The sequence below is a fragment of the Schizophyllum commune genome (genome assembly GCF_000143185.2).
Source record: "Schizophyllum commune H4-8 unplaced genomic scaffold SCHCOscaffold_17, whole genome shotgun sequence".
NCBI lineage: Eukaryota > Fungi > Basidiomycota > Agaricomycetes > Agaricales > Schizophyllaceae > Schizophyllum > Schizophyllum commune.
Window position 1 is genome coordinate 47,049 of NW_026089554.1, and position 14,816 is coordinate 61,864.

The 14,816-nt window shown below is 56.1% G+C and overlaps 7 protein-coding genes across 7 annotated transcripts; 2 read left to right on the forward strand and 5 right to left on the reverse strand.

The window, feature by feature from the left end:
* Positions 1-254: 254 nt before the first annotated feature.
* On the forward strand, positions 255-1,923 carry SCHCODRAFT_01109488 (uncharacterized protein; the record flags this gene model as incomplete). Its single annotated transcript, XM_003026424.2, has 13 exons — positions 255-367; positions 422-455; positions 506-519; positions 578-618; positions 675-699; positions 755-787; positions 844-850; positions 903-972; positions 1,021-1,052; positions 1,152-1,185; positions 1,231-1,341; positions 1,600-1,640; positions 1,711-1,923. The coding sequence occupies 13 exons, from the start codon at positions 255-257 to the stop codon at positions 1,921-1,923; spliced, it is 768 nt and encodes a 255-aa protein (XP_003026470.1).
* SCHCODRAFT_02694046 (uncharacterized protein) lies at positions 1,842-3,347 on the reverse strand. Its single transcript, XM_003026526.3, has 2 exons — positions 3,200-3,347; positions 1,842-3,149 (listed from the first exon to the last, which is right to left on the reverse strand). Exon 2 carries the CDS (start codon positions 3,136-3,138, stop codon positions 1,984-1,986), a length of 1,155 nt encoding a protein of 384 aa, XP_003026572.1. The 5' UTR covers positions 3,139-3,149; positions 3,200-3,347; the 3' UTR covers positions 1,842-1,983.
* A 357-nt stretch (positions 3,348-3,704) lies between these two features.
* On the reverse strand, positions 3,705-5,036 carry SCHCODRAFT_02594144 (uncharacterized protein; the record flags this gene model as incomplete). Its single annotated transcript, XM_050344008.1, has 2 exons — positions 3,705-4,901; positions 4,964-5,036. The coding sequence occupies 2 exons, from the start codon at positions 5,034-5,036 to the stop codon at positions 3,712-3,714; spliced, it is 1,263 nt and encodes a 420-aa protein (XP_050196988.1). The 3' UTR covers positions 3,705-3,711.
* A 729-nt stretch (positions 5,037-5,765) lies between these two features.
* Positions 5,766-7,608, forward strand: SCHCODRAFT_02644836 (uncharacterized protein). The gene is made up of 3 exons (XM_003026425.3): positions 5,766-5,981; positions 6,031-7,515; positions 7,569-7,608. The coding sequence occupies exon 2, from the start codon at positions 6,069-6,071 to the stop codon at positions 7,164-7,166; it is 1,098 nt and encodes a 365-aa protein (XP_003026471.1). The 5' UTR covers positions 5,766-5,981; positions 6,031-6,068; the 3' UTR covers positions 7,167-7,515; positions 7,569-7,608.
* A 351-nt stretch (positions 7,609-7,959) lies between these two features.
* Positions 7,960-9,904, reverse strand: SCHCODRAFT_01257291 (uncharacterized protein). The gene is made up of 3 exons (XM_050341334.1): positions 9,845-9,904; positions 8,206-9,789; positions 7,960-8,149 (listed from the first exon to the last, which is right to left on the reverse strand). Exon 2 carries the CDS (start codon positions 9,758-9,760, stop codon positions 8,234-8,236), a length of 1,527 nt encoding a protein of 508 aa, XP_050196989.1. The 5' UTR covers positions 9,761-9,789; positions 9,845-9,904; the 3' UTR covers positions 7,960-8,149; positions 8,206-8,233.
* Positions 9,905-10,176: 272 nt separating this feature from the next.
* Positions 10,177-11,477, reverse strand: SCHCODRAFT_02557959 (uncharacterized protein). Its single transcript, XM_003026528.2, has 3 exons — positions 11,223-11,477; positions 10,945-11,169; positions 10,177-10,888 (listed from the first exon to the last, which is right to left on the reverse strand). The coding sequence occupies exons 1-3, from the start codon at positions 11,465-11,467 to the stop codon at positions 10,237-10,239; spliced, it is 1,122 nt and encodes a 373-aa protein (XP_003026574.2). The 5' UTR covers positions 11,468-11,477; the 3' UTR covers positions 10,177-10,236.
* Positions 11,478-12,101: 624 nt separating this feature from the next.
* On the reverse strand, positions 12,102-14,211 carry SCHCODRAFT_02129141 (uncharacterized protein). The gene is made up of 17 exons (XM_003026529.3): positions 13,904-14,211; positions 13,820-13,853; positions 13,754-13,767; positions 13,659-13,699; positions 13,579-13,603; positions 13,483-13,512; positions 13,423-13,429; positions 13,294-13,363; positions 13,210-13,241; positions 13,127-13,151; positions 13,066-13,077; positions 12,999-13,014; positions 12,906-12,948; positions 12,752-12,858; positions 12,607-12,694; positions 12,284-12,538; positions 12,102-12,230 (listed from the first exon to the last, which is right to left on the reverse strand). The coding sequence occupies exons 1-17, from the start codon at positions 14,035-14,037 to the stop codon at positions 12,216-12,218; spliced, it is 948 nt and encodes a 315-aa protein (XP_003026575.1). The 5' UTR covers positions 14,038-14,211; the 3' UTR covers positions 12,102-12,215.
* Positions 14,212-14,816: the final 605 nt, after the last annotated feature.

Genomic DNA, 14,816 nt, shown 5'->3' on the forward strand with positions numbered 1-14,816 from the left:
ACGAGACGGCGGGACGGCGAAGCCCTCAAACATGTATCGGGAAGTGCGCGCGGTGCGAGAGACATCCTTCGTACTTCTGTGCATGAATCTCATGCTGTTCGTACAGCCTAGTTGCGGTCCAGCACGTACAATCCGAGCACTTATCAGTGTATGCGCGACGTACAAAAAGCCAGCAAGGGGTCATTCTTTCCCTCCGTTGACGCTCTACTCGGCAAGCCTGGCACGTTCGAAGACCCTTACTGCGACGAAGTCCGATGACAAAGACGCTGGACTTGGAGTCGACCTATGGTCCGTTCATGATCGTTCTTGCGATATCATGGGCTTTCTGGGGTGTGCTTGTGGCGCAGATGTGCACCTACTATAACGAGTGAGTCTTCGCTGCTCCGCCCTCGAGCTCGCAGGTTTCACGCGTCAATCTCAGCTATGCTGACGACTCGAGGACCATGAAGAGCATAGTGGGTTGCCGCGTACTTACTGCAACTGCTGCTAACCCTACATGCGAAAGGTGGCTCTTGTGTGGTATGATGTTCTATCCCCGCGAGCTTGAACACGGTCTGACGGCATGTGTTCCCCGTAGGATAGCCGACACCGCGCAAAAGGTCCTAATCTCGAGTGGCCGTGAGTGTATGCTCTTCTGTATATCCTGTCCGAATCATCAACGCCCCGCGCGGCAGTGTATAGATGCGTGATTCTGAACTTGTACGCCCCACTATTGAAGGTCCAGCGACAACTCGGAAGGCTGATGCCAGTACAGTGGACGGTCGAGCGGCATAACGGAGGTAGCCATGTAAGCTGGGCCATACACCTATCAACGGATAGCTAATCGACTTTCCTGATGCATAGCATGGACGTTCGTTTGCGGGGTTACTGCCACTCGAGCTCATTGGTCTGATGCTCGACAGAGCGAGATTGTCCCTCACTTGGCGGTCGCCTTAATCATGCAAGGGTTTTTCTACTTGCGCATCTACAAGTGTACGAACTATCGCTCCCGCTAGTCAGGTTTCTAATTTCTCTTTTCAGTGTCACGAAGCTACGCCGTCATTGTGATATATGTGAGTTGGCTCATACATTTTCGACGAAGCTAAGCGCCTCCCCTCAGGCTATCGCCGCCCTTGCGCAGATAGGTATGACTTTGATACGGCCCCGTGCAGATCAAGCTCAGCAACAAAGTTCATAGTCTTCACCGTAGGTGAGAGTTGGACGCCTCCCTCGTACGTTTGCGTGACTTAGGCGGCTTCGCCAGTGCCTTCCGTCATGACCTGCGTATTGGGCGCAACCTTCGTTCCAAGATGCAGCGTTTCGGCGGACGACTTGACAGACTCAGCGTCGTCTATCGTAGCGGTGAGTGCATACGACACCCGGACGTATCTTGATCGACAACTCTTACCATAGATCACGCTTCCGGGATTCATGGTAGCGGCATTCCTCGCAGATGCGCTGCTCTCGGGTCTCATGACATACATATTTTTCAAAGAGTACTAAAGCGCTTCTTTCCGAAGGTACGCCGAATCAGCGGCGCGCTACATTGCTCGGCGATGCTGACGCTCATCAGGACGGCAAACTTACTCACGCGCCTATGCTACTTCTCCGTCAATACAGGGACCTGGACGGCCATTTTTGCACTTGTTACCCTGACTTTGGTATGTGATCTGGCGCGCGAGGTCACCGCTCAGCTGATAGCTCGCTGTCTTTGTCCGCACCTTTTTCCAGTACGAAGTCGATTCGAGCAGCAACTATTACATCATCTTCAACCACAGCATGTGCAGCGTTTACAGTTGTACGCTCCTCGCGAACCTCAATGCTCGCAACTACCTGCGGAGCGTCGGCGACAACCCCATTTCGATCAAGATCATCTCATTCGGTTCGAGCAGGTCCAAGAGCACCACAACGTCCACGAGGGGAGACGCATCTGAGGCTGTGTAATAAAGTAAACATACAATACGGGAGTCCATTGTAACAAGTATAAACATCGTTGTAATTCGATCAGCGCGCCTGCGCAAGTCCAGCCACTCGCTTCAGCCGAATTTCAGCATGGGCCGGGATACTCTCCTTGATAATCTCGAGGTCCCGCGGCGAAAGATCGACTCCTTCCAACTGGAGAACATTTAGAGCGCCTTGACGGAGTCCCGAGCGCTCCGCCATCTCCGCAAAGGTCTGCCCCGACATATGACTGTCGACGTCGCGCGAATGGGAGTCAATCTTTACGCTGAAGACGCGCAAACGAGGCGATAAAGTGCTGGAGTGCATGATGACCCCTGGTGCGGCGTCCGTCAGGTCGAATTCCACTTCCCGGAGCGAGGGCGGCCACACTGTGCTGCCCTTGAGCGCCGAAGATCGCACGCGCGGGTTCTCAGCTATGCCTTCCATGCGAAGGACGGCCCGGCGCAAAGATGTCATCTGTGGTATGAACGACGGGAGCCACGACAAGCACTCGCTGCCCAGCACCTTGAACTCGACGTCCGTGAGCTGCGCCCAGGGTAGAGCCAGCTCATTCGTCTTCGGGCAGTTACATGCCCAAGACCCGAGACGTGGGACGGCTGAGAACGCATCGCGCACGGTGGTCCAGCTCCAATACCACTGCCCTTCAACTCTCGTGCTCTCTAGTAGCGGCATCTGGGGGCGTGCGCCAGATATAGCGGGAAGAATGCGCGAGATGATATTGAGGCTGCGCCAGCGCGAGCTATGCGGGAGAAGAGCGCAGAAGACGGCCGCCAAGCTGTCATGGGCGATCCAGCAGATGTCGAGCGGGGCGGTGCGCGATCGTACAAGGTAAAGGTCGAGCAAGTATGCGATAGCCAACATGGTTAGGCCATCTGGAGCAGTCTCGTGGTGTACGCGTATAGTGGACCAAAGTGAAGGATAGCTGAGTGCGGCGGCTCGCCACGAGCGGCACACATGCGATAATGACAACGGGGTTGACGTGTGGGAGGTTAACTCGTGGCTGGCGTAGACTAAGGCGAATACTTCGAGTAGGACATCAAAGGGAAAGCCTTGCAGAATGAGGGGACCTTTGTTAGACTCCGGATTTCTAGGATGGGCATCCGAGTCACCGCAGAGATCGATCAAGAGTCCATCTGGAAGACATTGCGAAGTCATGCCGCCGGTACTACCGGCAGGCGCCTCAGAAAAGTCGTTCATTGAGCGATGGCCTATGAGAAGCATCAGTTCCATGCGCAAGCATGCAACTGATGTAACATACGACGACGTTGGGGATGAAGGCCCTCGAGAGTCAGGCACTCCGTCCGTGAGCCACAGCGATATCAGCAAGCAGCAGATTCAGGTCAGTATCGACCTTTGATGCAAAATCTCTAGTCATTCGACGAGGAAGATCAGGACGGAAAGCTGGCGAGGGCAGGACAAAGGCAATGGTCACGCAGCGTCACCGTTCTAGGCCTCCGGCAATGTCCGATTCGGCACCTCATGCTGGCACACCCAACTGAGGCAGAAGACATGCGCCTCGGTCGCGTCTCTGGTGGGCCCCAATCACGCGGAGAAGATATTACTGGGGAAAGTTGCGTTCGAAAGGATGGCATGATACACCGGGCGCGACTCGGCGAGTTATTGAGCTCGTGAATTTTGCCGGCCGTTGTATGGACTGCACTGACTTTACAGACAACATATGATGCCAGTGAGTCTCTTACGACTACATATTCGAAAGACAGATTACAATCGTATCGCCGAGACCAGCTCGTACGACTCAGTATCTCGAGTTTAGCTACCTTGAATCACAAATGTCGTCCCAGGCAACTTCAGCTTCACGTACTCTTGCAAACCCTTCGTTTCTTCAGTGCCAGCGAACGTGCTCTTCAAGTAGATCTCCTCCACTTGAACGGGGTTCTTTACGCCGCCGTCCCTCTGCCACCTCACTTCCCAGGCCTGCGCGTCCACGATCTGCTCAAAAAGCCGCCTCAGACCAAGTCCCTCGCCGATCACCCACAAACGCTTGAGTGTTTTGAAGCCTAAGCGTGGGCGGCCAGGGTCGGAGATCTCAGGCTCCTCCCGCCGGTTCCTATGGCTGAAAACCCGGATGATGAGCTCCTGGATGGGTAGATGATATTTGCGTACGACGCTGGCGATCTTCTCGACTGGGTCGTCATGGCAGGAAACTGGAAGGAAAGGGTGGAAAACGAGCTCGATACGGGTGACGGTCATCGGGATCTGGGGTTCGCTGGCGCTAGAGTAGGCCTGCGTACCCGTAGGCATCCGTCTCTCACGGTGGAGCTTGTAGCCGTCGTGTTCCTTGTAGACCATCTGCAACGTGTCGTCCTTCGTTCTTAAGTCGATGATCTTGCGCTCGATGAGATAATGGAAGACGAGATAATTAGGGTCCGTCGGTGAGACTACTTGAGGTTCCTGTCTACGGGAGGATGAAGACGAGTGTCTGGCAGCAGCAGCAGCATTGTGGCGCATCAAGTTGCTAGCCGACAATTCGCCCATATCTTGACTTGAGGGGACACGATAGGGCATATCATCGGGAACAAATCTGCTGATTCCCCCAGAGCTTACACTGTCGAAATCTGGTGCGAGTCGGAGGCTGCTTGCGCCGGCCGCATCTGTACCAGCCCTTGACGACGCCTGGCGATAGGACGAGGAGGTGGGAGTGCGCGTCAGAGGCGGAGAGCCTCTCGGTACGTTGTAGGTGCGTCTGGTTCCGTATGTCGAAGAGACGGCGGTCGTAGAACTCGAAGCGCTCGGTGATGTCGGCCGGTACACCGCGGACGGTCCTGCCGTTGTAGAGCTCGAGACGCTTGGCGACGCCGGCGAGTATGCAGCGGATGATCCCGCCGTCGTGGAGCTAGAGATGGTTGGTGACGCTGGCCAGTATACAGCGGACGGTCCTGCCGTGCGCCGGGCTGAGGTGCGAGCATTAAGCTCCGCTGGAGAAAGAGAGCCGACTTCTGCTGGTGCGTGAGTCCGTGTCCAGGCAGTTGCGTGAAGCAGCCAATACGGTAGCATGGCATACCTTGTGTATTCCAGGGAGTATCGCGCAGGTCTTCGTCATCGGGTGCTAAGCGCGAAAGTGAGCGACGAGACATTCCTGTTCTTGAGTCGCGAGATCGATGCAGGATGGTCAGACTCCTCGCAATACTTATATGCAGCCTTCTGGAATGGACCACTTCACATGGGTGCATAATTACCCTCGCTGGTGCTATTGTTCCGCCCTTGGTCGAACAATGGATAGGTCAGGACAGGCTTCGATGATGTGGGAACAACTAGTGGGCCGGGTCAAAGCATATTGAACCATCCGCGTTAAGATGGACAGCCATGACCTCTCCATGCGCCGTCCCTATGTCCATATTCGAGCGAATTGAGTAGAAGGTCTAGCGAGTAAACACCCTTTAGGCGGAGTTCCGAAGCGATCGGAGGGGACACAAGAGGGGATGGTAGCGAAGACCAGCCTGACGGCCAACCGTCATCGAGCTCTGCGGTACTTGCAGTTAATAGTAACGTTTACATAGTGCCAGGTTATCTATCGTATATCTGCCACAAAGTCAGCGGTGCGGTTCAGGGCGATCGAACGGACTTACAGCTGCCTGGACCAGAAATCAAACATGCCATCGTGGTACAGCCAGCGCTCTGGCATGAGGATAGCACCTGAGAGAGTCCCCTACATTCAAGAAACAATATCTAAGACGGAAGATGAAAGTGCAATGCAGGTCGCGCGGCGTGACCGAACAGCGTCTCGGTGATTGCCGGGTGTCGCGTGAAAATCGTACGGCAATCGCCGCCTGCGAAGCAATTCCCTCGATGCACACCTCGCGCTTCTGGTTCATACTCTCAAGTTGTTTTCAGATTCAGCGTCTCCAAACTGATAGCTCTCGCGCACGATCAAGAGTACTTATCGCCACATTTCTCGTAACCTCTCATACGTGTCAGGCCTGGTATATCCTCTGGCTGTTTACCACGTTCGATTACTGGATGGGTGAATAGCGTCCAGTCGTTCGATTTGACTCAAGAGTGCGTAGTCTGCAAGCACAGTAGTGAGCTACTTGACAAAATCCGCTGTGTATGCGAACTGAATATTCACAGCCCCCTACTTAACTCCGATATCGCTCTCCGCAAGCGACATGACCATCGAGATGAACGGGCAGGACATTGGCGGAGAAGAGCGCGTCGCAAGTCCGGAAGTCTCTGATTCAGTTGGCATGGGACACACCGGGGCGGTCCTCTCGTGCCAATCTTATCCAGATGATGTCCTATTCGAGATATTTGCGTTCGCCTGTTCCACGAGCGAGATCACCGCTTCTACGTCGACCCCTATGGCTTTATCCCACGTCTCTCGATCCTGGCGGGCGGTAGCACTCAGCTATCCTGTCCTATGGTCGGGAATCCGAATCTTGAGCTCGGCGGACCACAATTGGACGGACCCGGAGGGCCTCGCGCGACTGCTCAAATTGTATCTTGCGCGGTCATGCTCGGCTCCGCTCGATATATGTTATCTGTCCGGCACTTTCGCCGTTGACTTCAAGGCCATCATCCACTCCCTATTACCCCATTCCACGCGCTGGCGCAGCATTCTCACTCGAACACGCACGCTTCCCGCCCTGTTGGCCGCGCGCGGCCGCTTGCCGCTTCTCAAGAGCGTGAGGATCATCGACGAACAGTTCGAAGGCTGCAGCGAGGCGCTTGATGTCCTCGCTTGCTCTCCACGCCTTACGAGATGGGACTCTGAATACACGAGGACAGAGCAGCTGGCCCTCCCGTGGGCGCAGCTAACGGATCTCGACTTTACAGTAGACGGTGAATATCCGCTGTGGCTGACGTCCTTGGCGCCACGAATGGCTTCGCTGCGACGCGTCGCGGTCCGCATCAAGAATACACCCCCATATTTGCACATATGGTCGCTCGTGGAGAAAGGCAGCATTGTCTGGCCTGCATCCCTCGAGGAAATCCGAGTTGTTTGCACGCGCACCGACCCGGACTTCATTATGCACGGCAGCACCTTCTCGCCCAACTTGCGCGTCCTCTCTGTAGAGGTTCGTCCTCACACCTTTCAATATCAATCTGGTGTATCTGGGTGGCGGAGCGATTCATTTGTAGATCTGGCGGAGCGCTCGGGCTTTCGCCAAGGCCTTCGGGTGCTCCGGCTAAGGAACATTCGCCTCCAGAAGTTGGACTTTGTGCGCATTCAAATGGCCGCGCAGCGCGTCAGTCTGGAGCTCTGATACAGGAAGGGGGCTGGAGGGGATTGCGCGAGCTCACGGCATCTCCCTCATCAGGACGGTTGCTGTTGTCCAAGGTGATACAATTTCCCGGGTACATATCAGATGGAAGAAGGAATAGTAATAGGGTCTTCGGAGCGCTTGATTACTTATGGTAGACGGTGTGATGTACATGCAGAAATTGATAGCCTATACCGCGGATTTTGGCCCCCCGCGTTTGCCAGAATAGATGGCCATTGTCGCGTCGCACAATTGGGGATCATTCGCATCGGACCCAGCGAGCAGGTATGGCGAGCGTGATCCACCCGTCTTGGTCAATATGCTTGAACTGCACTTGGTAAGCGAGGTCGTACTGTATGCGCAGGGTGAGAAGGGAAATCGAAGACAAGGGTTGAAGCTACGTACGCTCGTGCCGACGGCGCATTCAACGCGTCCGCGCCATCCGCTGTGCGGGCCGCTGGTGACGACGATCCAGGCGCCTCTGGGGATGACAGACTGTGATATATCATTGGCATCGGACAAGTCAACGAGCGAGGGGCGACGACGCACCATTTTGTAGGGATCGGGAGTGAAGGTTAGCGTTGAGCTTGAATGCGACAGCGGCTGCACGTCTGAGGTGTAGCTGAGGGCAAGAGGAGGGATGCGGAGGTGAGCGAGTCTGGTGTAGGTGGAAAATGTGAGAGGGCATTATATAGCGGAGGCAGCCAGCAAAGGGCAGCTCGTAGGATGTCACAACAAACTAACCGAGCGTCAGCAAACGAGCAAAGTTCCTTCAAAAGGCAATAAATGAAGTATCAAGCAGCGCGGACAAACAGCGGACAAAGTCGACATGCCGGAGAAGACAAACTTTTCGCTGAAACGGTCGGCTAAGTCCCTGGCCACGCTGCGAGACCAAAGTAACGTTAATTTGGGCTAGAATCTGAGAATGGAGGCGGGTCGACAGTTTGTGGTGGCTTTGGGATGAATATGTAACATAGATATGAATGCTAGGTGCGCGGCGCTATCAGATGTATGTCTTTACAAAGCGGCGGATATCACGTACCTTCTCAAGTCGCTGATGCGTCTTTCCTCTACCAAGAGACTGGTCCCATCGACTTCGCCACCGTCTGCGCGACAAATGGCATGCCGCCGAGCGCCGTCGCTCCCAAGCAGCGCCTCCAATTCATCATCTCCGACAGAATGGCCTGCGCTACCTCGCTTAGCGGGCTCGGTCGCGCAAAGCCTGCCGAGTCGGTGAACTGTAGGACGAGGTCGATCAAGCTTGGCCGCGACTGGACCAACCCTATGACCGTTGCATCATTGGTTGCCATTTGGCCATGAAGAGTCAGGCGTTGTAGATGAGGCACGATAACCTCCGATCTCTCGGCATGTTTGTCGGTCAGTGCCTCGAGGAGTCGTCCTGTGGAAAGCGGTACTCCGCAGGCCGCGACTTCGGCCGAGCTGGCGGGAACTGGATCCCGTACATCGAGACACTTGAGGCAAGGAAGTGCACGCAGGACCTCCAGCAGCTCAACTATAGACAGCATGACACGATGAAGCACTAGTCTGCGCAGCGTATGGCCGAGCTGCGAGCGCTCGACCATCCGCATGAATCCCACGTGGGACCAACTGATATTGCCGAACTTGGTTGCGTCCACCGTTCCATCTGGTCGAATAGAGAGGGATCGAAGGTGATCGAAGGTGCATTTGTCGAGGAAGCGCGCTGGATTTCTGGGGACCAAACCAATGGTGGGGCTTAACATGGATTGGACGGTCAATTCGACGAGCGTCGGTGGCCGTATGATGTCAGGTTGGTGCTCTGTGTCACTGAAGTTCCCATCGTTGACGACCGCCTTTCGTAAGCGACATAGCTGGGAATTGACAGGCGCAAGCCCAGGTCTGCAGTCGATCCTGAAAGCGACGTCCTCAAGTTGTGCCCACGGCAACACAATGCGGGATAGGCTGTAGTCACACCGCCATCGCTTCAGGCGCGGCGAGTCAGAGAAGAGGTCGAATCCCGAAGGAATATCCCCACAGTCGGCGTCCATAACTTCGGCACTCTCAAGCAGCGGGAGGTGCCCTCGAGCGCCGTCTAGAAACTGGAGCAGGTCCGCGGAAATGCTTATACGTCGCCAGCGCAAGCTGTGATCGACGATGAACCCGATGGCGGAGCGCAGATCCTTGGCGGTAGCATAGAGGTAGCGACATTCGAAGTCGATAGGTACCGAGTTCGAGCGAGCTAGATACATGTGCACGGCTCGTGCAACCCTGTCTAGGAAAATGGCTCTTTCCCCATCCATCACGATGTAGGGGCAATCTCCGATATGAATCGAGGACCATAAGGTGGGACATCCCAGGGCAAGTGCGCGCCAGAAGCGAGAGACGTGCGGTAGGACCACCGGAGTCGACGTGCGAGAAGTCAGTATGCAGTCATCGCAGACGAAGGAGAAGATCTCCGACAGAACATCGCTAGACAGTTTGCCGATGGCCGGTTGGAAATTGTGCCCGGAGGAAGAACGCAATTGCTGGACGACACCATCGTCCTTGAGACTCAGTGATTCGAACGCATGCCCGACACCGTCCGATTGCTCTGAGATGGCTCCTAGTGGATCTGTCATGAGCAAAAGCTAGGAGGCGACACAATGCCCTGCATATGCATTAGAGCTGGTATAGGGCAATGTCCAGGACACGGACGCGCTCACCTTGTACGAGTATCACGCAACACCAGCTCTGGTCGCGCGATGCTTCCGGGTCCCGTATATGACCTGATCAGAGCCAAGGGTTTCCAGAAATTCATTGCGCTAGAATGAAAATTGACTTGCCTTGAGACAGCGGCGATTGAGTTAGGACGCAAGCCGCGTTCGCGTCACGGTCATGATCTGGCCGCTCATACGGCATTTCCCGGTATCATCTCACGGTCACTGCAGGCAAAAGTCGAGCATCGAACTGCGGGCTACGTGGTCAATATCGCCCAGAGGATACGCTCGGCTCAGACAGTTCAAAGAACCAAATATGTAATATTGAATAAATAGGGATCGATTGCGGCTTCGAAAGGCGTAAGCTGGCGAATACGCCATGAAAGTCAAAACAACCCTCAGAATGCACGGCTTTGCCAGTGGCGCTTGTGGCTCTGAAAGCCGCGCTTGCGCGCAACGACAATCTGACCGTCGCGGCATGCCATACCTCCCGGGACACTTCCCATGCTCTGCCAGTAGCCCGACCCGCACTCCGACCACGTCGTCTCGCTATCGCAGCGGATTTCGCCCTCCGTGCATGTGCCCGACGCCGCGCTCGTCGTCGCCGCCGCACTACTGGTAGACACTGCAGAGGTCGTCGCGGGTGCGCTGGTTGTGGCCTGAGCACTGGTCGTGGCCTGCGCGCCGGTCGTAGTCGGAGGACTGGAGCTTGCGGGAGCGCTGGTGCTGACCGATACGCTGGAGTTGGCCGAGGCCGCGCTAGAGGTCGAAGCAGCGACGGAAGTAGAGGCAGCGACAGAAGTAGAAGCAGGAGCGGAGGTCGTGCCGGCGGCCGACGTAGACGGCGAAGTCGAAGTCGCGCCGCAGTCACCAGTAGGCGCGCCGATGTTGGCGTCGCCATCCGCGCGCTGGACCTGCGTCCCCGGGTTCGGGTAATCGACGTCGACGCCCTCGGCGATGGTGCATGTGTTGATGCCGCTGAGCTGCGCGACGAGCATGTCCGGGTAGGCGCTGAGGCCGGAGCCGCCGTTGTCGATGGTGACGATCGCGCTGAAGGACGTTGAGTATTCCCTAACATGTCAAGGTGTACCGCTAGCTATACGCACCAGTTCATGTAGAACTCCCGATTGCCGACGCGGTTATTCCAAGACCAAGCAAAGACGACGTCGCCGCTCGCGACGTCCGAGGGGACGGTGAAGTCCATAGTGACTGGTCCAGTGCTGGACGGGCAGTTGCCGATGAAGGACTTGACGACCTTAAAGGTAGAGCCACCGTCCTCGGAGATGGAGAGCTGGCATGAGCCGCCCTCGTGAATCGCGCTGCCCTGCAGACTGGATAGAAGATGAGCATGGATGCGCCCAGTCATGAATCGATATCGACGTACGTGACACTCTGGGACGAGCCGGCAGCCCACGTCGCGACAGACTCCTTCCCGGTGCTGTCGGACAGGTAGCCCTTGCACGGGAAGTTCGCGCCGGTCGAGTCGAGCGGGCTCGTCATCGAGTAGTCGATGAGGTTCGAGTCAGTGTTCGGGTTGTACTTCGAGCGCAAAGGGGCAGGGTCTGTCATCTCCATGTGGGCGGAAACGAGGGAGGCGAAGGCAGCGAGAATGGCGATGAATGACTCCATGTTGGTATGAACGAAGAATGGAAAGGGTAGAACGAGGGAAGGAAGGGAGCGCTAGGCTCAAAGGAACGATGTCAAGACTGCAGCAATCTGGTGCCATGACAGGCCTTATATTGGCGGTGAGGAAGCCAGCGACGACGGATGCTGCGCCTGCGGAAGCGTCTCATCTCCAAGTATAATACTACCACCGATGGGTCGGATGAGAGTCAAAGCCTGCGGGCATGTTCAGAGGCCACTCATTCCTCGGAGACGAGCGCGACGAACGTGCACAACTCACATGCACACGACTGTGGCTTCAGGCACGACCGTCAAGAGGCATTTGGCGCCGCTAAAGAGGTGGCGGGCTCAGGGACAACGATCTGCGGAGGTAGATATACATAGGCAAGTCGCGTCTATCCGAGGACACGATGGTGCGGCCGCTGGGATCGCCTTCAAGGAGACCGGTACCTGAGAGCGGGCCAGCGCATCAGCGCTGTATTCCGAGAGGGCTCACGGGTGTCTTTCCTTTGGGCAGCAGAAGACATCGCGGGTCGAAGGGTTCAGGTCCCTAGTCTCGTCGAACAAATACGAACACCAGAGGAAGAGGTCCCGCATCATCGAGGGCATTGATCTGCCGAATCGCCATTGTGCTGAGTTAGGAAGACCCCGAGTTCGAATCAGAGCTTGGACGAGCTCTTCGAAAAGCCATTCGATAATACACACATGAGTACAGTCAAGGCGCTATAGATATGTGGCCAGCCGCCAGCGACCTTCAAACGTCCGAGATCTGTCAAGGCCATTCCATCAGCTATCGCCCTTCGACAGCATGCATCCACTCACCTGCGACCGCTTCGCCGCCTCGAACACCGACACATCCTCCACCGCCGCCGACCCAGAGCGCCGATGCCCACGCGACCCCGATCCACGCGCCGTCCGACTCGAGTCGCCCGTGGACTTGTAGAAGGAGAGGGCGACGGCCTGCTCGCCTACGACATAGTCGCGCCCGTTGAGGTTGACGAGGAGCGTGTTGCTATAGATGCCGCAGACACCGAGGTCGAAGATGGCCCAGTAGTACGTGCCGAGGGGGTGTTTGGACTGGGTAGCATAAGTCAGCGCACCGTTCGGTCGATAGCACGGGGGGAGCTTGGGCTGCCGGTACTCACCAGGATGATGGCCGCAACAGCGAATACGGCGGTCCAGGTGCCCGTGTTGATGGAGAAGTAGAACAGTCGGCGGAGCATCTCGCTCGTTCTGATAGGGACATTTGTTAGTCACTGCGGACCGTATGACAGTATCCCGTCAACATACTTCTGATACGGCGTCTCCTGGTGCTGCTTGTACAGCAAGGTAGTTAACATACCCGCCATCGTGACGTCGGCGACGAGAACCGCCGCAAGGTATCCGAAGCCGGAGAGCTACAGGTCGGTCAGAGAGTAGATGTTGGTAACGGTTGTTTTCTCACGTTGAGGAAGAAGAGCCTTCGTGCAGCGGGGACAGCGCCGAATCTAGTGAGGAGGTGAACAAGGTGCAAGGGAACATCTAGAGACAGACTCACGAGCCCATCAGGTAGACTGGCCACATCGTCAGCAACGGCGAGAGGGATGTCTATTGTCAAGGCGTACTTATGGTGAAGACTGCGAGGCCATCAGCGGAAGAAGGGCAACGGCGAATGCTGCTACTCACTGATCTGCAGCAGGGAAGTGACAACCTACATAAAAACAGCATTGGCATCGTATGCAACAACGAAGTGCGTGGCATATACTCACATATAGCACGATCGGAATATAGCTACGATAAACTGGTCCGCCGACGTCAGCCTGATGCATGTCAGATTCGCAGGCTGAACTAACGCTTCCATATCCTCCAAAAGCAGAACCCCTGCACGATGATCGTGACCAGCATCCGCGGCGGCATCTCGCCCTGAGGAGTATCGTCAAGAACTTCTCCCACGATGAGGATGCTGACGCGCGGCTGCCCACCATCACGCTGCGGAGCGCATTCAGCGATCAATAGTATACTGCTTGAACAACGCCACTGACCGGGCTCTGTCGAGAGATACCACTTGACCGCTGCAGGAGATCGCAGTCAATACATGGGAGCGCCTCCATCACGGTCCATAAGAGGGCGGAACGCACAAGTCGTTGACGAGGCATTGATAGACTGGAAAGATTGTTAGCTCAAGGGGCGTTGAGAAGCGGGTAGAGGAAAGACGTACTCCCGCGAAAGAGGATGATCGCGTGGGACAGGTCGAGAAACCTGAGTCCGATGAGTACGGGTCTCGTGAGGGGCTGAGATGAGCATAAACCGTACCAGACAATGCCGACCTACGCGCGACGAGGTGAACTCAACATCAGGTCAACGCTTTCCAGGACTCACGATCCACTTGACGAATGTATGGTCTCGCTTGTATCTGGCGACTGGGGTGAGCACGGGGAAGCTGCATCGATAAAAAAGACGCACGAGAGGTAGTACCGTATCACTTGCATTGTAAGCATCCCCCACAGCACCCAAGCGAGGACGGACGCAATCAGTATTGGACCCAAAGACGTGCGCACGTCCGAGATTGCGACTGCGGGAGGCGCGGCAGTAGCCATTGTCGGGCTCGATCGTGAGGGCGTGAGCACGGCCTGTAGGACGAGAGGCGCGTTGGCCACGCTCCGCGACTTATGTAGGGTCTTCGGCGGCTAGCACGGGCGCTCAGATGTGTGTCATTGACCTGCGACGCGCGGGGCATTGGCAGTTCATAGATCTCGGGATGGCGTTGATGGATGGTGATACGCGCGAGGCCGGTTCGTGCCTCGGAAGAGGTTCTTGCAAGGGCGTGGAGGGCACGGAAGAGATGAAGCGCGTCGTTTGCTCATAATGAAGATGATGGACCGTCTGCGTGAAGGGAAAGTCGGTCAGCGGCAGCAACGAGCCAAGCTGCACGATGACACGCACCTCTGAGTTCGTTGCTTGCGTCCTTGCGCAATAGCTCCCAAGCCCAATCGCAATGACCTTGATTAGATAGGAGTCCCAGGAAAATGGGACTGTTGGAAAGGGTCATAACTGTCGTGATGGAACGCGTCGAGGTTGCTCAATTGGCGGGAGCGCCTGTACTGCCTCGGATGAGGCACTAAGATGTTCATGGTGGGGTTCTGGTGAAGAGGGATGGTATGTTGTTCATGGTAGTATATAGAATCGAAAGGTGCATCAACGGAAAGGGGGATGGTGGGCGGAAGAGAGGTGCGGCTAGAAAGTCACAAATGGAACTCGGGTATTTCGGGCCGCCGTCACGAGCGGCGTTCACCCCGACCAGAGCCTCAGCTCCTTTGCAGACGCCATCCAAGACCTAGGCCACCTCGGGTGTACAATCGAGTTCATGAGAAGACGA